The sequence below is a fragment of the Bos indicus x Bos taurus genome, chromosome 13 (genome assembly GCF_003369695.1).
Source record: "Bos indicus x Bos taurus breed Angus x Brahman F1 hybrid chromosome 13, Bos_hybrid_MaternalHap_v2.0, whole genome shotgun sequence".
NCBI lineage: Eukaryota > Metazoa > Chordata > Mammalia > Artiodactyla > Bovidae > Bos > Bos indicus x Bos taurus.
The window spans coordinates 19280352-19305240 of NC_040088.1; the positions used below are offsets into that span (position 1 = coordinate 19280352).

General features: G+C 49.3%; 1 protein-coding gene across 3 annotated transcripts; it reads left to right on the forward strand.

The window, feature by feature from the left end:
* The first annotated feature begins 640 nt into the window (after nt 1-640).
* On the forward strand, nt 641-24513 carry GGT7 (gamma-glutamyltransferase 7). Of its 3 annotated transcripts, none has more exons than XM_027558734.1 (15): nt 641-860; nt 6036-6271; nt 6570-6721; nt 8173-8290; nt 9159-9226; nt 9441-9514; nt 10067-10263; nt 12098-12185; nt 13718-13845; nt 14016-14104; nt 14811-14960; nt 15078-15195; nt 15960-16097; nt 18029-18121; nt 23781-23843. In XM_027558734.1, exons 1-15 carry the CDS (start codon nt 692-694, stop codon nt 23841-23843), a joined length of 1881 nt encoding a protein of 626 aa, XP_027414535.1. In that variant the 5' UTR covers nt 641-691. The 3 variants fall into 3 exon arrangements, with proteins under 3 accessions (XP_027414535.1, XP_027414533.1, XP_027414534.1); XM_027558732.1 differs by having other exon boundaries at nt 643-860; nt 8173-8302; nt 18029-18128; nt 23781-24513; XM_027558733.1 differs by having other exon boundaries at nt 643-860; nt 18029-18128; nt 23781-24513.
* The last annotated feature ends 376 nt before the right edge of the window (nt 24514-24889 follow it).

Consider the following 24889-nt stretch of genomic DNA (forward strand, 5'->3'; position numbering starts at 1 on the left):
AAATGTTGAGGAGGGTGGTCCAGGGAAGGATCCGACGACCCAGAAGAGACGTCCGAGGAGCGGTCTCAAAAAGAAGCAGGTTGTGGCTGAAGTAGGAGGCTGGAGCTGGGGGCGGAGGTGGTGATGAAGGCGGAGTCTGAATTCGAGAGAGGGTTCTGGGGTCGGAGGAAGTATGAGATAGAAGATAAGGATCTTGGAGTCCAAGAAGGGGTCTGAGGTTCGAGGAGTTTGGCATTAGAGACAGCATCTGGGGTCGACGAGAGGTTTGCGGTCAGTGAACTGGACTGCGAGCCGATGAGGGAGCCTAGAGTCTGAGGAGGTTTCTAGCTCAAACTGGAAGGAGGAAGAGGTTTCGTCCCTGGGCTGCGTGAGGTTGCCCCGAGTCACTAAGGTCGCGCTTACTGCGTGCTCTTCCCCTTCTGACTCCCCACTGCGCTACTCCGATCGTCCTCCAGGTTCTGCATCCACACCCTCAGCCCGACCTACGCGCCGGGTGCAGGCTGATAACGCTAAGCAGGAGGGGACAGGTCAAATCCCGACACCTGGGTCAGGATTTGAGGCGCCCCCTCCCGGCCGTCCAGGAGCTCAGGCCCCGCCCTCCTCCTCCCCCGGCCCCCCCATCCCCACCCCCGCCCAGCCCCCGCCGCAGCACTTCCGGCAGGCGCTGCGCTGCTGGGGGGCGCGGGCGAGGATGGCGGCGGAGAACGAGGCCAGTCAGGAGAGCGCCCTGGGCGCCTACTCGCCGGTGGACTACATGAGCATCACCAGCTTCCCGAGGCTGCCGGAGGATGAGCCGGCGCCCGCGGTCCCTCTGAGAGGCCGCAAGGACGAGGATGCCTTCCTGGGAGACCCGGATACCGGTGAGGCCCGCTTGCCCCATCCCTGCCCCCTGGGACGTCTCTGGTCCTCCTTCATCTGCGCGGAGCATCACCTCCAGCTCCAGCTCCCTAATTCATTCCCTTCCTCCTGGACCTCGCCCTTCTCCTCCCTTGTCTCTGTTAATTTTCTGGTGGGGTTGGAGATGCATCTCTGCCTTGGAGGCTTAGAATGCGACAAGGGAGAAGGATGCTGGGGACCGCAGTAGGAGGAGTTGAGGTTACCCCTTGGGAAGAACCAACTAATAAGGAAGGAATGTCGGAGGGGAGTTCCTAAGGAACAGTTGTGATCACCCAGCAGAGGATTTTCTCTAGTCACAGAGAACAGGATAGGAGAAATCAAGTCAGAGAGTGCAGCAGGAAGGATAGAGGCTAGGTCTTGAGAAGAACTTCCCCACAGCCAGGGATTGTGGGAAGGAAAGACCATGAGAAGAAGCTGAGAATCTCTTTATGTCCAGGGAGGGGTAAGGAGAATATAATTCTCAACTGTCTGTGAATGATGAGTATTGGGAGACAGGGGGATGGACCATATGACCTCTCAAAGTCCTTGGGGACCAGAGCACCTTCACTGCTCTGTGGATACCTCACCCTGCCCAGACCAGTGGATCAGGCCAGAATGTTAGTAAGGTACCCTGGAGCAAGCCGGCTCCAGAATTTTACTGTGTTATGTTCAGCACTCTACAGGAACTGCAAGAGGTGGGAATAGGGAGGCAGGAAACAGGACCTGGGGGAGACCTGGAGCTGAAAGCTCTCTGAGCAGTTTTTCCCTAATGCTCTTTCTCCTGTCCATGTGGCTCAGCTCTGTCCTCCCCTCCATTTTTCACCCTCCACCCCCCACCATCCCTCATTCCCTCAACGTCACTTCCTGGCATTAGAGCATCCTTCTGCTTCACTCTCTTTTCCTCTCAGTGCCTGCACTTGAGCCCTGTCCCTTACCAGCCTGGCAGATTCCGCTTCTCTGGCCTAGCCCTCTCTAGCCTGGCCCTTTTGTAGCTACTCCTAGGCTGACAACCACCAATTCTTCCCCCCTCCACAACTCTCCAGTCACCTGGCTCTGACTAGCAGCCCCTGTCAACCTGACTCAATTGTAGCCTACGTGGAGGGGATTTGAGGGGACCATGGGGAGGCTTATGGCCATCACATGTCAAAGCTGCAGATTAAAACTTTTTTAAAGGGAGTAGCCCGAGAATCAGGAGGAAGCAGGAGAGAAGTGGGAGGATATGTCCTGGTGAATACCAGGACTGAAACCAGGTTCTTTATACAGGAGTCAAGAATACCACTTCTGGTCCCAACACTGCCCCCACTCACTATGTGTCTATGGGCACACATACCCTGACCAGGGCTTTAGTTTCTTCTTCCAGCTCAAAAGTGGGAATGCCTATCTCCCAATCTTCTTTCCTATGAATGTCTTAGCATTTGTCAAAACTGGTGATTATTAATTTGGGTGACTTTTGATTACAAGCCCTATGAGGATGAGATCATGGCTGTCTTGTTCACCATCTTTTATGCACCATCCAGCACAGTGCTAATCTCTCAGCGAAAATTGTTGAAGAAATAAATGAATGGAAAGAGAAGATCTCAAGATGAAAGAATGGCAGGGGAGGGAATTCTTAAACCTCAGGGAGTTCCTTAAGGAGTTAATACAGGTTCTGCCCACAAGTGTACAAAAATCCCGCAAAGACCATGGTCACTGGAGTTTCTGGGAACCTGCTGTTTAGGCCAAGTTGTGTGCTAAGGTTCCAAGGACCTTGCCATCCTATCTGTGTAGCCATGTCTCCCATCACTATTTTCCAAGCCCCAAGGCTCCTCTAAATCAGCAGGACCACCCTACTGGCTAACATGTCCTATGTTCTCAATCTGCTGGCTCCACTGGGTGGCACTGCCCTATCCTCTTATACAGGACTTTGGTTGTGCCCAGCTAGTCTCTAGCCTGCTGTTTCCCAGAACCAAGTGTCAGGCACCCTGCAGTAGGCTTTGTGGGTAACGGAGCTAGATGGTGACCACTCCAAGATTGGGGAGAACTTTCTTTGCTCTTTTCTGAGTTCCAGGCCCATGTGTTCTTCTCTTTCCCAGACATCTGCCTCTAGATGTCCTGCAAGTCCTTCACCTTCAGCATGTTCTGTGCTGTTCTCATCATCTCTTCCCCATTAACCTGTTCCTCCCCCAACGTCAGTCTCAATTAATGACACTACCATTCATCCTGTCCCAGGGTAGAAGCCCTGGAGCCACCCATGGTTCTCTCCCTTCCTCTCATTTCCAGATGGTAATCAGATGCTTTCTGTCCCCCTCTTAAGTATCTTCCAAATTCCATCTCACCATCCCTGGCATCACCACTGTAGACTAAGCTGCCATCCTCTTTGATCTGTATTACCCATAGGCTTCTAGCTATTCTTCCTGCCTCATTCCCTCTTCCCCACCCCTCCCAACTCAATCCATCCACCACCCCCCATTTCTGATCTGTCACTCCCTATTTCAAAAATCTTTAATGATTCTCCCCTCAAGGGAATAAGCAAGCCAGGTATGATCCCAGTCTCCTGCTAAGCTCTCTCTCCTGAGTTCTAGCAAATAAACTATTTTAGGGTTTGTTTCTTATGTGCTGTGCTGTGCTAAGTCACTTCAGTCATGTCCAGCTCTTTTTGACCCTATGGACTGTAACTTGCCAGGCTCCTCTGTCCATGGAATTCTCCAGGCAAGAATACTGGAGTGGGTTGCCATTCCTTCCTCCAGAGGATCTTCCCAACCCAGGGGTTGCGTCTCTTACACCTTCTGCATTGACAGGCAGGTTCTTTACCACCAGTGCCACCTGGGAAGCCCCTCGTCTCTCATAAACCCAGCTAAAACTGAGAATGTTACTGGGTAGCATAACTGAAAAGTTCAGGATATAGGGCTTCAGGCATAGCTGCAATGAAGTACTTGAAAAAGAATTGGCTTTTCTCCATCTTTTGCTTTGCCTCATTATTGTGGGCTTCATCTTCAGAAAGCCTCTCATCTTGTGGGGGTAAGATGCCCCCAGCAGTAACAGGCTTACATCTTATCATCTTAGCAACCTAGACAGAAAGAAAGTCTTTGTCTTTCCCAGTATTCTAGCAAGCAACCAAAAAACAACAACAACACCGGAGTCTAAGTATCATTGGTGCTGTTGCTGGTCACATGCATCTGAACCAATCACTGTACTGAGGTCCCTGTTCTGATTGGCTAGAACTAGGTTACATACTCACTCTGGTCAGGAGGAGGGAATGAGGAATGAGAGAGGGGAATTGGTGTTCTGTAAAAGAAAATTGAATGACGAATGGTGTCTAAGCAAATAAGACTTAGATGCCTACTAAGCCAACTGCCTTTCAGATAACTCCTGCTGTTGTCCCACAAATTCAGAATAGCCAAAAGTTAAACTCATTCTTCTTCTGAAAGACTTGTTTCTTCTGGTCCCAAACTAGCCTTTTCCCAGTGTCTTCCTGTTGTCCTTACACATCAGTAAAATCAATGGTATTTTCTCCCCACCACTTAACACAGCTGGTACCCAGTAAATATTTTTATTGAATAAATGGAAAATGATATTCACTTATATATTTATATATTCATATGTAATATACATTATATTATATATTTATATTATATATTCATATATTATATGTATTTATATATATTCATATTTATGTGTATTTATATTATATCTTCATAATAAATGATTGGTAGAATAAGAAGCCTTGAATATATCTAATTGTGATGGGGCCATAGAACCTTTGTCTTATGGCTCCTCATATCTGATTGGAAAAACAGATTTAAGGACAAGTGCCTGGAAATATAAACTTGAATTAGTGTGTAAGTTTCATTTTTGAGGGTAGAACTGGCTCCTGATGCCATGCGGAACAATGGAAAAGACGTTTTCAAGTTATGGAGACTCTTGATTCTGCTGTCTGTTTATTTTTTACTCTAAGCAGGCAGTATCACCTTCTTCAGCCCCAGTTTACTTTTCTGTATAATGGAGAAAGTGGGCTCTCAGAAGTTATGGGAGTGGAGGGAATGTATATAAAGTTCCTAGTATAGTTAGCATCAATAAATATAAGTTCAAAACCCTTTCCTTCATTTGAAACCTCTAGGAGACAAGGAGAGTTCTGGATCCACAGTGGGAATTTAACACGTTTGTTGAGTAAATTCCAGTTTTATTTACAGACTCTGGTGTTGGTGCTGAGGGTTGGAAGCAAACATAATCAACTGAGTGGTTGTTTAGTCGCCAAGCTGTGTCGGACTCTCTGTGACTCCATGGACTGTGGCCCGTAAGGGTCCCCTGTCCTTGGGATTTTCCAGGCAAGAATACTGGAGTGGGTTGCCATTTCCTCCTCCAGGAGATCTTCCGGACCTAGAAGGGACTGAACCCACATCTCTTGCATCTCCTGCATTGGCAGGTGGATTCTTTACCACTGTGCCACCTGGGAAGCCTGCAAACACACACACACACACACACATTCTTTCCCATCATGGTTTAGCACCGAATACTGAATATAGTTCTCTGTGCTATACAGTGGGACCTTGTCATCCTTCTTTTTCTTCAGAGTACCTGCTACAACTTGTAATGATATACTCCTTTGTTTACTTGTTTATTATCTTCTTTCGACTGGTCTTCAAAACCCATAAAGGGCAGAAACTGTCTGTTCCTTTCCCCTAGCATCTAGCATGGGACCGGACAAACAGCAGACCCACCATATTTATTGAACGAATGGATGGATGGATGGATCAGGGAAACAAGGTTGGAAGCCAGGGCCTGTCCACTAGGTTTATGGAGCCGCCTCGTGGCCTAGAAGGCTGGGCCCCAGCTAGGGCAGGATCTGGTTTCCAGGGAGAGCCCAACCCCCGCCTCTCCAGGAAGTGTTCTCAGCGCTGGGTCCTGGGTCCCAGGCAATTTGGTCTAGGGACGGGAGGGAATCCAGCCACCCTGCTGCCCAGTTGGGGGGCCCCAGTCTTTTTCAATCTGGGACCACTCCCCACCCCCACTCCGCCCTCCCTGGGGTGCCTCGGAGAGACGCTGAAAGGGGGGCAGTGCTGTCTGGTGGCATCTGTTTGACGCGGGCGGAGAGAGGGGAGAGACGCAGAACAGCCCCGCCTAGAGACGGGGTAGGGCCAGGTGAGAGGAGCCCAGACAGACCCCCGGCCCGCCGCCCGCAGACCCGGACTCATTCCTGAAGTCGGCGCGGCTGCAGCGGCTGCCTTCGTCGTCGTCGGAGATGGGCAGCCAGGACGGGTCGCCGCTGCGAGAGACGCGCAAAGATCCGTTCTCCGCCGCGGCGTCCGAGTGCTCCTGCCGCCAGGATGGGCTCACGGTGATCGTCACGGCCTGTCTCACCTTTGCCACCGGGGTCACTGTGGCGCTTATCATGCAGATCTACTTCGGGGACCCCCAGGTGAGGGGTGGGGGAGAGGATCGGAGAGGGAGCGGAGAGAACCAGGAGAGGTGGGGTGAGGAAGCGCTGGAGGAGGCCGTGGGAACCGAGGACGGGCTTGAGTGATGGAAGGGGGTCAGCAAATAGAAAGGGGAGAGGGCGGTGACTTGGGGCGAGGACGGTCTCAAGGGAGGGGCTCCCGGGCGTGAGGGGGACAGAGCTCACAGAAGGGAACGGATTGGGTCGGGGGGGTTAGTGGAGGTGACTTAGGGAGGTAGGGGGTCTCCTACTGTCCCACCTAGTTCCTTGTCCCTTCCAGATCTTTCACCAGGGCGCTGTGGTGACTGATGCCGCCCGCTGCACATCGCTGGGCATAGAGGTGCTCAGTAAACAGGGATCCTCCGTGGACGCGGCTGTCGCAGCGGCGCTGTGTTTGGGGATCGTGGCTCCACACAGTTCTGGTCTGGGCGGGTAAGAAGCTCCCAGCTGTGAGAGTTGGGGTGCCCCAAGGCTACTTCTGTCTCTTGGTCTATCATCCTCATGTGGGAGGTCTAGTTTGAGCAGAGGGGAGAAGGCCCCAACTCCTTACCTTTGCTCTTTCTCCACCCAATCTTACCCCCTTGTCTTTTCATGGAGTCAGAGGAGGTGTTTTTCTTTAACTGGGAAAATGACTTCATAAAACTATAAACTGAGGTATACATCTGGGAGTATGTTGTCATTAATTAAGACTGTGATACTTGAACTTTTAGGATTTACAAATCCTTAAAACAAATCCCTGTGAGTCTGATGAAAGCAATGAATCCTCTATCCTCCAAAAATACCACTGTCCGCCCCCACCCAACCCCATGGGTTCATGCATGCTCATTCAGTTCAGTTCCACTCTTTGTGACCCTATGGACTATAGCCCTCCAGGCTCCTCTGTCCATGGGGATTCTCCAGACAAGAATACTGGAGTGGGTTGCTATGCCCTCCTCCAGTGATCTTCCTGACCCAGGGATGGAACCCACGTCTCTTAATCTCCTGCATTGGCAGATTTACCACCAGCACCACCTGGGAAGCCCCTACCCCAGGGTAAAACCTCCTAAAACAGAGATGATAAACTGGCTACCCACGGGCCACCCCCAGCACACAGCCTGGTTTGGTTTGCACCCTTAAATTTTTAAAAATTTGTTTGCTGATATTAAAAAATTGAGAATTTTCATAAAAATCTAGATCTTTAATATTTCTTGGACAGTCAGGAGACCTGATAACACTGAGCCTACATTCTCATGTGGCTGCAGTTATCTGGAGCTGAATAGAAGCTGCTTCCTATGATGGGGCTTGTACTGTCCACTTGGCCATAGTTCCTACCATTCCCTTTTATCTGTCCTGCTTTCTCTATTACATGAGTCGGCTGCAAACCAGTTATCTCAGATGTAACCCCCATCTCAGATGGAAACAAACCATAGACAAGGGGCAGGCTGATTAAGTCCATATCTTGGCTCCTGCAAGACCAGCCCTCCAGGCCCTAACTTTTGTGTATGGTCTGTGCTTACATAATTCAGTCCTGTGAGAGGGAGTAAGGCCATACCACAGAGGCAGGTGCAGGAAGCTGGCAGGGGTCCAGCTTGGTGGGGGCGGTGAGGAATGGGGGAGGGGGAGTAGAATGTCCTGCTCTCCCAGTCTGGGTTTTTCTTAATCAGGGATTAAAGTCTCCAGTAACAGGCTGGAAGAGGTCCATGGATTCTGGGTTCCCAAACCCCTTGATTTCACTCCCCATCTTGGGCAGGTAGCTCAGGCTCCGAACCCCTGCTGGAGAGGGAGCTCAGACCCCTGACTCCAGATGACAAACAGACTACAGCCATCACCATGGGGGAGGTTGAGGAGTGGCAGGTTACTAGTTCAGAGGAGTGGCATCTTATCATCTTCTGTGTCTCTCCTAGTGGGGGAGTGATGCTGGTACATGACATCCGACGAAATAAGAGCCACCTAATTGATTTCCGGGAGTCTGCACCTGGGGCTCTCAGGGAAGAGGCCCTGCAGAGATCCTGGGAGACCAAGGTGGGGACCCTGGTGAGAAGGGGGAGTGTCTCCCTTTACTGCCCTTCTGCTAACCCCAGCATTACTTTGCTGAATATTTACTATGGAGACAAGGAAAAGGAAAAGAGTTAAGTAGGATGATCTCAGGCCATGAGGGAGATAGGCAGCCCCCCAAAATAAAATAATGCACCAAAAAATCTGAGTGATAACATGCAGTAAATAACACCTGATTTCTCTGGCGACCTTGCCTATCTGGCACATAAAAAGGAAGAAGAAAGGCCACTGGGTAGTCTGAGATGTCACAAAATAGCTGCATTATCACTCACACATCTCATTCTGAGGCTGTTGTCAGTGACTTTCCCAGTCCCTGACATATTGGAAGATCATAGAGGAACTGCTGGAAGCAAACCCACTATCTACTGAATGCAAAGGAGGAAATAGAATAACTTGGAGAAATAGATATTTAGTGCAGTAGCAAAAGCCCAACACACCCCTGAATTATCACAGTTCAGAGTAATGGTGGTATGATAATGAAAAGGTTAAATGAAGGTCCCTTGTCCACTGTTCTAAAGGACAAGAGTAGGTGTAATCCAATATAGACAGGTTTCCATCTAAGTTGTTGTCTCAGCCCTTAAAAGGGTTTGCTTAATTTATAAATCTCTCGGTTATAACAGAGAAAGGAGGCCTTTCTGCATTTACTGATAGGAAATCAGGGAGATGGGAGGAATGCTTGCTGGGGACAGCTTGTCCCTCCTCTGGGATACTTGGCCTGTGTCTCTCCCCTGTGCCAGCCCCCCATCCCTGGCTTGGGGCTCTGCGGAGTTCAGCCCAGCACCCCCCCTTCCAGTGACCTGGTCTCCTCTCTCCCTCACCTGCCCGCCTTGCCCAGCCTGGGCTCTTGGTGGGGGTTCCCGGAATGGTGAAGGGGCTACATGAAGCTCACCAGCTCTATGGCAGGTAAGGATTCTCCCCCTGGGGACCAGGGACCCCTGCCTGCACTCTTCCTTGGGTGGCCTTCTCCTACCTTTCTAGATTCTCCCCTTCCCAACTTCCCCCTCCTAATATCCCCTTCAGTTGCCAGGACTCTCCTTCCCAAGAACCCCCCTCCCCCCCAGGACCCCTCTTCCTTCCCCCAGGACTTCCTCCACCCCCTGCTCTCCGGCTCCCCCAGGCTGCCATGGTCCCAAGTCCTGGCCTTTGCAGCAGCTGTGGCCCAAGATGGCTTCAACGTGACCCATGATCTAGGTCAGTGGGGCCTGGGGGTGGAGGGAAAGGCATGAGGTTGATGGAGAGGGGAGAGGAAACCTCTGTGATTTGGGTCCGAAGCCAGGAAGTGCTTCTCTTCCGATTGGCTCCTCAGACCCCCCTCCCCACACCACTGGTATCTTCACTGTATGTGTGTGTGTGTGTGTGTTCAGTCGCTTCAGTCCTGTTGGACTCTTTGCAGCCCCATGGACTGTAGCCCACCAGTCTCCTCTGTCCATGGGATTCTCCAGGCAAGAATATTGGAGTGGGTTGCCATTCCCTTCTTCAGGGGATCTTCCTGACCCAGGGATCCAACCTGTGCCTCTTGCCTGTCCTGCATTGGCAGGCAGATTCTTTACCAGTGGGCAACATCTCTGAGAGGGAGTCTCAAATCAGGGGATCTGGGAGGGGTTCATATACAACCCACCTCCTCGGTAACAGGCTCCTGGAGGGGCCTGAGGTCTTACGACCGACCTCTCAGCCCTCATCCACCCTACCTGTTGCGCGTATAGTCCCTACGCCCCCAGCCTAGCCGCGCGTCCCTGCCTGCAGCCCAAGCCCTGGCCGAACAGCCGCCACCCAATGCGTCTGACCGCTTCCGTGAGACGTTCCTGCCGATGGGCCACCCACCACTACCTGGCTCCTTGCTTCGACGGCCTGACCTGGCGGCCGTGCTGGAGGTGCTTGGCACCTACGGCCCCGCTGCCTTCTACGCAGGTGGCAACCTCACGCTGGAGATGGTGGCTGAGGTAAGCACCTGTAGCACATCCCCAACCCCCGCCCTGCCTCGGAGGACCCTACTTTAGGGAAGTCCTCTTCCCCCTTGCTCCCCGCTTTCTTTCTACATGTGTTTACTGGGGATTCCATTCACTTGAAATTCTAGAATAGCTGCAACTAACTAACCTCAGAATCAGATCAGTGGTTTGGGGATTGGAGGAGTTGACTGGGATGAGGCACAAAGAACCTCCTAGGGTGACGAGAATAGTTTGTCTTGATTGAGAGGGGTATCTTTGAGCTCCCCAGTGTTGGGACCAACCTGTACAGTGGGCTGTCCTTGCCCTCCCAGGCTTAGTGGGGTCCCAGGATCAGCCTCAGCTTCCCTGAGCCCACAGTCCCACCCTGCTCCCTGGGTTTTCTAGGGAGACACAGTCATCACTGGTGACTCTCAGGATTAGGGAAGATTGACACAAGGGCTTACCAACTTACTCCAAAGAGTCTTAGTCTGAAGCAGTAATAGATTCTGGACTATTGTTGATAATTCAAAACCACCAATGGAAAATTATGTTCTAGATAAGGATTCAGGGACCAACTGAGTGATTCTCTCATTTGTTCATTGGGGGTGGGAATTAAACAGACCCATCATTCATTCTACATACATGGAGCACCTGCTCTGTGCCAGCCTCAGTGCTGGGCACTGGTGTTATGGATGTGGTGATAGACACCCATCTCAAATGGATTTCCCTGGAAAGCCCAGCAGAGTACTGGCTTTAGATCTCCTGGGTCCAGGGGCTCCATCCATACTTAGTCTCTCTCTTTTTCCGTCTCACAACTCTATTTTCCTCTATTTGAAGTCACTCTCTGTCAGATCCTTTCCACACCTGCTCTTCACTAGCCATCCTTCCAGCAAGCCATCCCAGAGAAAGAGCCTTCTCACTCCAGTAGTTCTAGCAAAGCCTCAAGGCTAGGTCTCATTGGCCCATTATGGGTCTATTCCCAAACCAATCACAGTGGCATGGAAAAGAAATGCCCTGATTTCTGGGTTGCATATCTTCTCCTGGTGGTGGAGAAAGGAATGAGCAAAAGTCTAACAAAAGACCATCAGAGCTTTCCCACAGTTGAGTTTATTAACTTATCAGACAAAGCCAAGAAATTCAATGTGTAGGTCACTGAGGGTAGTTTAGAAACCAGAGGTTTCAAGTTCTAAAAAAAGTACTTAAAAAAAAAAAAAGGAGGGGATTCCTAGTGGTTATGGTAATTTAGGATTAAAAAATAGCATGTTGGATAGAATGAGCCCATAGGTTTGTACAAGATTGGATCATTGGTCAGTGGAGTGCTCAGTTATGTCCAGTAAGGGCTGTTACTACCAGGGTCATCCACAGTTCATGATTTTGGAGTGACTTTAGTTGATTATAGCGAAATACAGAATTCAGCTTTGATAGCTCCTAGGCAAGTGCTGCCGTAAGTGGAAAATCTTTCTACATAGGCAGGGGGCAGTATGTGCAAAGACATAGAGTCACGAGTCCAGCACCTGCAGGCCACTGGTTGCTGTACAGAGCTCACTGGGGAGCAGCAGGACGTGAAGTGGGAGAGGTAGGCAAGGGCCAGGTCACAAAGGGCCTTGGATGCCAGGCTAAGGAGGTCACTCATAGATCGTATCCAGCACACCACCTGGCACACACTGGGTGCTTATGTCAGTGCTTTTTCCTCGCATAGCCACTAAAGCTCATGATGGTAATTGCAGAAGGCACAAAATTTGTAAACATTTGATCTGTGTGTGATCCAAACATATACCTTAAGCTACACTGCATGCTCCCAGTGTGGTGTGTGACTCACGGTGGTGGGGGGTCATTCTCTCCTCTCCAGGCTCAGCACGCAGGAGGCGTCATAACTGAGGAGGACTTCAGCAACTACAGTGCCCTCTTGGAAAAGCCTGTGTGTGGCGTGTACAGAGGTGACCTCTCCCTCAGCTCCCAGGGTCCCCACTGAGGAGAAGCCTCCCAGTCCATGGCCACATCCTTTTGGCCTAGTGGCTCCTCCCCATTTCACAAGAGATAAACTGAGGCAATGAGCTGCCTAAGCAGCCAACCGTTGAAGCAAGCCAGAGCCAGCCTACCTTCTGAAGTAGTCGTGGGATCAGTTACCCCAAATATTTAGGAGATGGAGAGGGAGGTCTGGTCAAAGGCTGAAGCCTAGGGTTTGGGGTTCTGGCCATGGGTTTTCTTGATTTGGGTTCTGTGTCGTCTCAGCCCCCTCCCCAGCCCCTCTGTCACTGCCTGTACTTCCTAAGATGAGTCCTTAAGATCAGTATCCATCTTAGCTTCGTGCTAGAACAAACTCTTCCAGACAGTCAGAGGCCCACCTCCTTATTGCGCTAAAAAGAAACTGAGGCCCTGGAGAGGAAAGGAACTGAGCCTACCAAACTCAAAACCAATGAGGAACCCCAAAAATCAAGCTTATGACATAGGTGAACTCCATGTTTGTTGAACCCAAAGTGGTGGGCTCCGGGGTTCCTCAGAAGGCCCTTAGGTCTTCTCTCCTCAGGAGGCCCAGATCACCTCAAGCTCCAGCAGAGGCTGCTTCTGTGTTCAGGTTTCCAGGCCTCAATCTCTTAGGCCTGATTCCTCTGCCAGAAGGGGTGGAATATTGAGCAATGGATGAGCATAGCCTTGGAGCCAGAAGACCTGGTTTTGGGTACCAGCTGTGCCATTCACCTTAAACAAGCCACTTCCCTCTTTGAGCCTTGTTTCTTTCCTTAAAAGGGAGATAATAATAGCACCTGCCTCTCAGGATACCAAGAGGAGTTGATGAGATGATGTTGGAAGTTGCCCTGAACAGAGTGGGCACTGGATGTGTCATATTTGATTTCCATTTGCCCTCCCCAGACTAGGGTTCTCTTGGAAATGCCAGTACCTTGAGTACTCTGGGCTCTCCTTACCTCTTATAACCTTGGACCAGCTGCCTCATTTTACAGTTTCCTCACCTGTAAAATGGGGGGATGATAACAGTACCCATTATGAGGATTAAATGAGTTAATTAGTGTTATCTGTCAGGTATTATTATTCTTTTGATATCCAAACATCTAATACCAGAGACCTCAAATTGGAAGAGAAATTTGCTATTTCTAAGAAGTGTCAAGAGTAGGACCAGCAGGGGCCCTGAGGGAGGAACTGAAAGGAGACATATGGTAGACCAGAAGTCTGGACATCTGAATCCCTGTTTCTGCTCTGCCAATGGATTGCAGTGTGACTCTGGGCAATTCACTGTTTTCCTGAGCCTTAATTTCCTCTTAAGAGGAAACAAAAGACAAACGTTCTGGCCCAGCACTTGACTCACCATGTGAACTTGGGTGTGCCCCTTTGCCTCTCAGTGTAGTTTCCCTATCTGATGAGGAGGTTCAGTGCAGTAGTCTCAAGTCTGTATGATGGTGGGATGTGGAGATGCCTTGACCCCTCCCCTGCCATTGGTCATTTCCTGTCCTTTCAGGCCACCTGGTTCTCAGTCCCCGACCCCCACACACAGGCCCTGCCCTCATCAGTGCTCTCAACATCCTCGAGGGCTTCAATCTCACCAGCCTGGTATCCCGGGAGCAGGCTCTTCACTGGGTGGCAGAGGTAAAGCTGACCCCTTCGCTCCACCTGGGTCTGGAGACACAAGAGTCGGGGGATGGGGTGCTGCCATAAGGCCTGACTAAATCACCTCCAAGTTTCCTCACACAGGAAGATCCTCGTGTGGGTGCTGGGAGGGGCTTGGCAGCCTCTTCACACACCTGCTCTGTTTACAGACCCTGAAGATTGCATTAGCTCTGGCCAGCAGACTGGGAGATCCCATCTACGATTCTACCATCACTGAGAGTATGGATGACATGCTCAGGTGGGCCCCCAGGAGCAGGACCCTGAGTACTACAGAGGTGGCGGCAGGTGTGGGGAAAGGATCAGGTGAAGCAGCTGGTGGAGCAGTAAGGCCTGCAGTCCCAAGTAAATGTCAGCTCAACCCCAGCTCACAGTGTGACGCAAGTTGCCTCACTGTGTGCCTCAGTTTCCCCATCTGTACAACAAGGTGGCCTACTTCATACAGCTCTCAAATTTTCTTGATCCCAGTGAGTGAAAGTTGCTCAGTCATGTCTGACTCTTTGCAACCCCATGGACTGTAGCCTGCCAGGCTCCTCTATCCATGGGATTCTCCAGGCAAGAATACTGAAATGGGTTACCATGCCCTCCTCCAGGGGATCTTCCCGACCCAGGGATTGAACCCGCATCTCATGTATCTCTTGCATTGGCAGGCAGGTTCTTTACCACTAGTGCCACCTGGGAAGAAGGAGCTTTTCTTCTTTTTTCCAGAAAAACCTGAATAACATCTAAATAAATTCATTCAATTCAATAACTATTTCCTGTTTATTTGCAATATGCCAGGAATAAGTGAACTTCTGTTCTCATAGACCTAACAGTTCAGTAGTGGGGCAGGGGCTGGGGGAAGCAGGTATTAATCAAATAATTGCACAAAGAGACTCCACAAAGTGTGGTAGGTGGGGGTAAAGAGCGCCCAGTGTGTGTTCATCTCCTACTTCTTATCTTTTCAGCAAAGTGGAGGCTGCCTACTTCCGGGGCCAGATCAATGACTCCCAGGCAGCCCCTGTCCCACTCCTGCCCATCTATGAGCTCAATGGGGCTCCCACGGCTGCCCAGGTGTTGATCATGGGCCCTGATGACTTCATTGTGGCCATGGTCAGGTATGCCGGCTCAAATCAGAACCTGGCACAAAGGATCATTGGGACCAGGAAGGAGGTGGGGGTTGGGTAGGATAAGGGCAGGCTCAGGGCTCACCTGGCCCTGACCTTTGTCCCCAGCTCCCTGAACAGACCCTTTGGCAGCGGCCTCATCACCCCCTCGGGGATCCTGCTCAACAGCCAGATGCTGGACTTCTCTTGGCCCAACAGGACTGCTAACCACCCTGCACCCAGCCTGGTAGGGCCTCGCTTCCTTTCTCCCCTGGGGACCCTGAGATCTAGGAAGAAGGTGCAGTGGCATGACTGCCCCTCCCTCCCCACTTCTTCTAGGAAATTATATTATCAAGAAAAACAGCTAAACAAGGTATCCACTTCCTCCCCAGCTCAAGTCCAGGGCTTAGAGCCTGGTGGATCCCAAGAAACCTCATCCCATTTGCCACCGTCTCACTGTGTGACCCGAGGAAAATCTTGTCCCCTCTCTGAGCTTCAGTTTCTTCACCTACTATATAGTGAGGATATTGGCCACCTTGGGATGCTTTGGGTACTTTGCAGAATTAGCGGTCTCTGACTGTGTGATGCTGAGCACTGAAGGGGCGCTGAAGAGGGACCCAAAGAGAAAAGACATATGAATTATTATCTGTTGTGAGAGCAGTGTTCTTAGCATCCTGCGGGCTGGGTCCCAGCAGGATAAAGACAGATAGAGACGCCCAGGGTGGGGATGAATCTGTTCCTTCTCACGGTCCTCTTTCTGGGCTTGATCCCTCTCCCGCCACCCATGGTAGCCCCCTAGCAGCTCCATAGTTCAGGGGATCCATTATCTACCTTGGTTATCCAAGGACCCTGCCCATTTCACAAACAGCAAACTGTGGCCTGGGAATGGGCGGTCCCCATGAAAACTGGGGCTGTGGAAGGTTCAGGAGAGGGAGAGATGTTGGAAGAGTGGTGGAGTAAGCCTTTCCTGTCTTGGTCCACCTCTTATTCCCCTGTGATCTCTGACAACAGGAGAACTCGGTGCAGCCAGGGAAGCGGCCACTGTCTTTTCTGCTGCCCACTGTGGTCCGGCCAGCAGAAGGACTCTGTGGAACCTACCTTGCCCTGGGGGCCAATGGAGCTGCCCGGGGCCTCAGCGGCCTGACCCAGGTGAGGTTCCCCCAGGTAGGCCTTTCATGGCCAGGAGTCAAGCTGTGACCCGGGCTGTGGATGCCCCTCATGTCTCTGACTTGTCCTCGTCTCTTGTTTATTTATTCTGGGGGGCTTCCCCAGTGGCACAACACCAAAGAATCCACCTGCAATGCAGGAGATGTGGGTTCGATCCTTGGGTCGAGAAGATCCCCTGGAGAAGGGAATGGCTACTCACTTCAGTATTCTTGCCGCAAGAATCCCATGGACAGAAGGGCCTGGCAGGTTACAGTCTATGGGGTCGCAAAGAGATGGACACAATTGAAGCAACTAAGCACGTTTATTTTTGGCAGTGCTGGGTCCTTGCTGCTGTGTGCAGGATTTCTTTAGGTGCAGCAAGCAGGGCCCACTCTTCCCTGTGGTGTGTGGGCCTCTCACTGCAGTGGCCTCCCTTGCTGCGGAGCATGGGCTCTAGGCATTGGCTTCAGTACTTGCAGCTCTCCAGCTGCAGAGCATGTGCTCAGTACCTGTGGCACACTGCCTTAGTTGCATGTGGATTCTCCTTGACCAGGGATCAAACCAGTGTCCCTTTGCATTGGCAGATGATTCTCAACCACTGGACCACCAGGGAAGTCCTCACGCAGCAAACATGGGCTGAGGCTGCTTTGTGGCAGTCCCCTCCTGAGCGCTGGGGACATGAACTACATCATTCTTTGTAAAAATGGAGCCCTGAAGCTCCATGTCATCCCAGGTTTCAGGGAAATCACAGGGTCAGTAGAACTGAGAGGTCAGAGAGCATCTGGGCTGCCTGGGTTCTGTCAATGTCAAGTCCCATTGTGCCTCTAGTCAATATCCGAATAACAAGCAGCCCTCTTCAGGGTCTGATTTTGAAAGGGAGGGCCTGCTCCCTTCTAAAATATCTCACTAAGTTCCATGAAGGTCTTGAGCATCTGTTTTATGTGCCAGACCTGTACTTTGGCAGATGATGAGTTAACAAACCTGGGCTTTGGAATCAGACCCTGGTGGGCCCCATCCTAAGTGCTGCTAATTTCCAACTGTGGGGTGTTGGGGCATTCACTTAACCTCTCTGAATCTCAGTCTCCTCATCTGTAAAATGGAAATAATAACCAATAGCTAACATTCATGGAGCTTTTAGCAAGTGACAGGCAGTGTTATATGTGTTAACCTTATAACCTTCTCAACTTTGGGAGGAATCCTTACTTCTGTTTCATAGATGAGGAAACTGAGACCCAGAGAAGTTAAGTTCAATTTAGTAAGAATGGGCAGGCAAGTAGGGGAAGAAGGTGGAATGAATTAAGAAAGTAGTACTGATATATATATATGTGTGTGTGTGTGTATATATATACACACACACTACTCTATGTAAAACACTGGGAGGGCTCAGCTTGGTGCTCTGTGATGACCTAGAGGGGTGGGATGGGGAGAAGGAGGCTCAAGAGGGACGGGATACATATATACTTACAGCTGATTCACATTGTTGTACAGCAGAAACTAACACAACATTGTAAAGCAATCATCCTCCAATCTAAATTAAAAAAAAAAAAGGATGGGCAGGCAATTTGATTGATGAGCCTACTCACACTTCGTGTACCCTAGACCACTCCCATCTACTAGCCCTCTCCTGGCCAAGAAGAAGGGAGGAGAGCTGCGGCTTGTATTAAAGGAGACTGGGCGCTAGTGGTGCCTCTTCCCTAGTTCTTTCCAAACTCTGGAATGAATCCCTTTTCTTCTCTGGCCCTTGGTTTCCCCTCTGTGAAATGGAGACGGTCATCACAGGCCTGGCTGTCTTCTTGGGCTGTTCAGAAACTCAGATGACACTCCTGGTGTAAATGTTTCAAATACTAAGGAGTCTGGACCAGGAGCAAGGGCTGTGGAGGCCTGAACCTACACCTCTGGGACAGCCCTGACTTCTGCCCCTTGGCTGCCTGCAGGTACTGCTGAACGTCCTGACCTTGAACCGGAACCTGAGTGACAGCCTGGCCCGTGGTCGCCTGCACCCAGACCTGCAGACCAACCTCCTGCAGGTGGACAGTGAGTGAAGAGCAAAGGTCCCCATGGGGTGGGCACAGGGCAGGGTGGAGAAAGGGGCTCCTCCCAAGGGTGCCCCTTCCCCGACCGGCACCAGCTCCCCACCAGTGAAAGTCAGGTTTCTTTCGACCAACTCCTATCAGAACAGTGAAAGGTCTGGGAATTGAAATCTACCCTGTCGTTTCCTGTCTGTGGCCTTGCAAAATGCAGGTCTCCACTCTGAGCCTTAGTTTTCTCATTTGTAAAATAAGATATAGTTGTTCATTTTGCAAACTGTTCCTTCAACAGTTGTTCTGAATACCTACTGTGTGCCAGGTATTATCCTAGGTGCTGGGGACACTGCATTTACAGGCTTACAGGAGAATAAGGAAACGTGAAAAAGTGAAATAAATTCTCCACAGAGCATTAAAGCAGGATGATATATATGACTGACTCCATGACTGGGGAAGCTTTCTCTTTGGTGACATTTAAGCTGAGATTTGAAGAGTGGGAAGGAGGCTACCAGGAGAAGAACTGTGGCAGGAATGTAGGCCAAGGGAACAAATACAAAGAACTCACTGCAGGAATGGACTTGGTGGTTTAGGAGTAGAAAGGAAACCAGGGTTAGTGAGGGTGAGATAAGATCAGAGAAGCAGGCAGGGGCCAGATCAAAGACTTTACAGATTATGGTGAGGAGACAGACTTTCGTCTAAGAAGGATGGGTGCTTAATTTTGGACCCCGCTTAATTTCATAACTGGGGAAGTATGTGTACCTTTGAGAAGTTTTTATTAGCACAATGTATTATGCTAGTCCAAAAGGGATACAGAATTGAATGAGACATGGTCCTTGCTTGTTCAATCTCCCCATTTTACAGATAAAAAAAAACTGATGCTCACAGAGGTTATTAATTAGTCAAAGGTAAACCAATAAATGGCAGAACCAATATCAGATACAGTTTTTTACTTCATGGCTCTTGGTATCTCCTGGACTGAGTAGTTACACCCTGTAGTTGGCCAATGTCCCTTGGATCCCAGCTGATAGGTAATGAGGTCAGTTCCTTGAAAATGAATATTGCTCAACTACTATCTTCTGGTCTCTATCGAGACCAGATAGAGTTACTATCTGGTTACTAAGTTACTGTGGGGGTGAGGGGTGCTCATTCCAGCCCTCCCTGGAAGGACACACAAGTCTAAGGATACGGAGAGTGGAGGCTTGGTGAAGGGAAAGTTCACGCACTTGAGGGCTCTGGAAGGCTTTATGGAAGAGGTAACAACTAGCTGGGCCTTGATGTATGAGCTGAAATTTGGCATGTGGAGGTAAAGAACATTCTGGACCAGGGGGAGGGGGGTACACCTTGGGCAAAGACAGAAAAAAATGGTTCGGAGAGCAGGCAAGAGGCCAGCTGAACTAGAGACATGGTTTCCCAAACTTCAGAATTTATCCAGTACCTTCATGACTTTTGCCACATTTGCCTGCCATTTAAAGCATTATTTACATAACGTGTGCCTACAAATGGACTTCCCTTTTCACCTAAGTGTATTTTAAAAGTAAATCTTATAACCACAAATGGAAAAATGGCATCATTTGCCACAAACAGATGGTAAACAGCTATAAAAATAATCAGATTTTTTAGGTTTTAGTTAGATGTTTTTGCCCACAGATGGTTCTGAGGTCTGCTCTCTCTTAAAGAAAAAGATTAGAAATGTTAGAGACTAGACTGGGATGTAGTCCTTTCTATTATCAAAAGGACTAAAAGTGAATGAACCCCAAAGGGAATACGTTTCCAACTTGGTGATGTAATGTTATTTAATGTGTGTCTTTATCTCAAGAAGTACCCCCAGATCATCCCATTTGGGGAAATAAGAAGATCAGATTTTTGTTGCGCAGTTGGAGGTGAAGATACATGGCATACCATGAAGTTCATGTTAAGAAGTATGGACTTTATCTAGTTGAGCAGGAGGTGAATATGACTTGATTTGTTTTATGTAGGGAAGGTGGATTGAAAGGAAGAGAACTTAAATCAGAGAAACACAAGAAAGTGGCTGAGATAATGGTCCACGTAAGAGATGATGAAGACCTGAACTTATGCAGGAGAGTGAGATTGATTTGTTCATTTATCCATTATATTTTAAACATTTACTGTGTCCTCACTCTATCCTAGGCAGTGGGGCTCAATAGTGAGCAAGACAGCATTCTTGCCTTCAAAAACTTGTTTTCTAGTGAAGGGAGACACAGTAAATACATAAGCAAGATGCAGGTGGCAGTAAGTACTTTGAAAGAAAATAAAGCAGGTAAAGATGACAGGGGCTGCTGTTTTAGATAGTGGTCAGGAAAGTTCTTGAAAACTGGAATGAAGTATGAGAGCCAGTTCTGTGATTATTTAGTAGGAGACCATTGTAGGCAGAGAGAATAGCAGATGTGAAGCCCTGAAGTAGGAGCATGTTTGACTTACTTGAGGGATGGCAAGGAGGCCAGCTTTTCTGGTAGCTCAGACAGTAAAGAATCTGCCTGAAATGCTGGGGACCCAGGTTCAATCTCCATGTCAGGAAGATCCCCTGGAGAAGCGAATAGCTACCCACTCCAGTATTCTTGCCTAGAGAATTCCATGGACCGTTGAGCCTAGTGGGTTACAGTCCTTGGGGTTACAAAGAGTTGGACACAACTGAGTGACTAACTAAAGCAAAGGAGAAAAGGAAAGATATCAACATCTAAATGCAGAGTTCCAAAGAATAGCAAGAAGAGATAAGAAAGCCTTCTTCAGCGATCAATGCAAAGAAATAGAGGAAAACAACAGAATGGGAAAGACTAGAGATCTCTTCAAGAAAATCAGAGATACCAAAGGAACATTTCATGCAAAGATGGGCTTGATAAAGGACAGAAATGAAAAAAAAAAAAAAAAAGGACAGAAATGGTATGGACCTAACAGAAGCAGAAGATATTAAGAAGAGATGGCAAGAATACACAGAAGAACTGTACAAAAAAGATCTTCATGACCTAGATAATCACAATGGTGTGATCACTGACCTAGAGCCAGACATCCTGGAATGTGAAGTCAAGTGGGCCTTAGAAAGCATCACTACAAACAAAGCTAGTGGAGGTGATGGAATTCCAGTTGAGCTATTCCAAATCCTGAAAGATGATGCTGTGAAAGTGCTGCACTCAATATGCCAGCAAATTTGGAAAACTCAGCAGTGGCCACAGGACTGGAAAAGGTCAGTTTTCATTCCATTCCCAAAGAAAGGCAATGCCAAAGAGTGTTCAAACTACCACACAGTTGCACTCATCTCACACGCTAGTAAAGTAATGCTCAAAATTCTCCAAGCCAGGCTTCAGCAATGTGAACCGTGAACTTCCTGATGTTCAAGCTGGTTTTAGAAAAGGCAGAGGAACCAGAGATCAAATTGCCAACATCTGCTGGATCATGGAAAAAGCAAGAGAGTTCCAGAAAAACATCTATTTCTGCTTTATTGACTATGCCAAAGCCTTTGACTGTGTGGATCACAATCAACTGTGGAAAATTCTGAAAGAGATGGGAATACCAGACCACCTGATCTACCTCCTGAGAAATTTGTATGCAGGTCAGGAAGCAACAGTTAGAACTGGACATGGAACAACAGACTGGTTCCAAATAGGAAAAGGAGTACGTCAAGGCTGTATATTGTCACCCTGTTTATTTAACTTATATGCAGAGTACATCATGAGAAACGCTGGACTGGAAGAAACACAAGCTGGAATCAAGATTGCCGGGAGAAATATCAATAACCTCAGATATGCAGATGACACCACCCTTATGGCAGAAAGTGAAGAGGAACTCAAAAGCCTCTTGATGAAGGTGAAAGTGGAGAGTGAAAAAGTTGGCTTAAAGCTCAACATTCAGAAAGCAAAGATCATGGCATCCGGTCCCATCACTTCATGGGAAATAGATGGGGAAACAGTGGAAACAGTGTCAGACTTTATTTTTCTGGGCTCCAAAATCACTGCAGATGGTGACTGCAGCCATGAAATTAAAAGACGCTTACTCCTTGGAAGGAAAGTTATGACCAACCTAGACAGCATATTCAAAAGCAGACACATTACTTTGCCAACAAAGGTCCGTCTAGTCAAGGCTATGGTTTTTCCTGTGGTCATGTATGGATGTGAGAGTTGGACTGTGAAGAAGGCTGAGCGCCGAAGAATTGATGCTTTTGAAGTGTGGTGTTGGAGAAGACTCTTGAGAGTCCCTTGGACTGCAAGGAGATCCAACCAGTCCATTCTGAAGGAGATCAGCCCTGGGATTTCTTTGGAAGGAATGATGCTAAAGCTGAAACTCCAGTACTTTGGCCACCTCATGCGAAGAGTTGACTCATTGGAAAAGACTCTGATGCTGGGAGGGATTGGGGGCAAGAGGAAAATGGGACGACAGAGGATGAGATGGCTGGATGGCATCACTGACTCAATGGACATGAGCCTGAGTGAACTCCGGGAGTTGGTGATGGACAGGGAGGCCTGGCGTGCTGCGATTCATAGGGTCGAAAGGAGTCAGACACGATTGAGCGACTGATCTGATCTGAGTGACTAACACTTATTTACTTAAGGAGGCTAGAGCAGAGTTAAGCAAGGAAGATAGCAAAAGGAAGTGAGTAGAGGAGTTTAAAGAGATGCGAGTTTCCTGATAATGTGGGCCTTAGAGACTTAGGTGAGGATTTTGGATTTCATTCTAAGAATCATCAAAATTGTTGGGAGGTTTTGAGTAGGGGAAGTGACATGGTCTGACTAATGGCTGCTGTGTGAATAGGCTGTAGGGAAGCAGGACTGGAAGTACAAAGACCAGTTAGCGGACTGTTTGGTAATGCTGGCAAATAATGAAGGCAGCTTGGCCTAGACAGATGGAATGAGACCCCCAAAGCCAAGCCCTTTTTCCAATATTAAGAATGACGACACATTATTGATCACTTACTATATTCAAGGCTCTGAGTTTTGTGCTTTGTGTGTAATATCTGCTTTAGTCCCTGTAACAACTTTATGTGGTAAGTTCTCAGATAATACCCATTTTGTACATGAGGAAACTGAGGTTCAGAGAGGTAACACAATTTGCCAAGGTCACACAGCTCGTTAGAGCCAGTGCCCTAAACCAGTGGTCCCCAACCTTTTTGGCACCAGGGATAAGTTTCGTAGAAGACAATATTCCCACAGACTAGAGTGGCTGGGAGATGATTTGGGGATGATTCGAGCACATCACGTTTACTGAGTACTTTATTTCTAAAGCTTCCCTGAGAGCTCAGCTGGTAAAGAATCCGCCTGCAATGCAGGAGACCCCGGTTCAATTCCTGGGTTGGGAAGATCTCCTGGACAAGGAAAAGGCTACCCACTCCAGTATTCTTGGGCTTCCCTTGTGGCTCAGCTGGTAAAGAATTTGGCTGCAAAGCAGGAGACCTGGGTTTACTCCCTGGGTTGGGAAGATCCCCTGCAGAAGGGAAAGGCTACCCACTCCAGTATTCTGGCCTGGAGAATTCCATGGACTGTATAGTTCATGGGATTGCAAAGAGTTGGACATGACTGAGCGACTTTCACTTTCACTTTATTTCTAATCTAATGCCACTGCTGATCTGACAAGGAGGTTCCAGTCTATGGCCCGGAGGTTGGGGACCCCTGCTCTAAACTCTCTGAATGTGTGTATGTTGGGGAATGGTTTTCAGGTGAGTTCACAGAGGAAGAGATTGAGTTCCTGGAAGCCAGGGGTCACCACGTGGAGAAGGTAGATGTCTTATCCTGGGTCCATGGCAGCCGGAGAACCAATAACTTCATCATCGGTGTGAAGGACCCTCGGAGCCCAGATGCAGCCGGAGCTACCATCCTGTAGAGCAGCGGGGTGGGGCGGGAGTCTCTGCTCCCTGCCTTTGCATGTTCCTAGAGTCCCTCCTTCTCCCAGGTTTGGTCTCAGAGGGACCCCAGGGATGCCCCAGATCAGGGGCCAGAGGGGATGCTTAGCAAACCCTATCCCAGAGTAACAGGAAAATTCTCCATCTGGAGGCCTGTGGTGGTGGCAGTGGTGTTGTCAGTGTCCACAGGACCTTGAGGATTGTCTGTCTCCTTTCCCTCGGCCATGCAGGCCCTGAGCTTAGGGATGTGCTTGCAAACCCTTTTCGAGAGTCCTCACCACCCCAACATTGCCAGTTGGGCCTGACCTGGCCTTGTCTTCCAGCTCCTTTCTCCTGTCCCCAGCCTCATTTCTTAAATGACTAGGATTTTTTTTAATGGACCATCCTAGGGAAGTGAGAGGGGGAGGGCTCTTCTCCTCCTCCCATCAGGTTGAGGTGGGGGCCTTACATCTGGGGGGCCCCAGGGTATGGGGTAGGGGTGGTGGTGGGGACCAGCCCAGGGGCTTCCATTTGCAAAAGGGAATTAAAGAAAGAATATTGCTTAACCATGGCTCTGACTTGATTTATGTTTCATTGTGCTGGGAGGGGAATGAGAGAGGAGACCTTGGCTCACCTTATCGCAATAGCCCTGACTCCAGGGCAAGCTGGAATGAACTTTGTGGAGGTCATAACAATATCTGCCATCTATCCAAGACTGCTATCCAAGTGCTTCCCACTTCCAAGTGGCGCTAATCATAAAAAAATAACCCGCCTACTAATGCAGGAAATTAAGAGACGTAAGTTCAATCCCTGGGTCAGGAAGATCCCCTGGATAAAGGCATGGCAACCCACTCCAGTTTTCTTGCCTGGAGAATCCCATGGACAGAGGAACCTGGTGGGGTCACAAAGAATCAGACACGACTGACTTAACACGTAGCATGCATCCA

Excerpts from the sequence above, each read along its gene's own strand:
- GGT7 (XM_027558732.1), top strand. The coding sequence starts at position 692 with ATGGCGGCGGAGAACGAGGCCAGTCAGGAGAGCGCCCTGGGCGCCTAC. Across the intron at positions 16,098-18,028 it reads GCCTCAGCGGCCTGACCCAG|GTACTGCTGAACGTCCTGAC; the intron begins GTGAGGTTCCCC and ends GGCTGCCTGCAG. Across the intron at positions 18,129-23,780 it reads CAACCTCCTGCAGGTGGACA|GTGAGTTCACAGAGGAAGAG; the intron begins GTGAGTGAAGAG and ends AATGGTTTTCAG.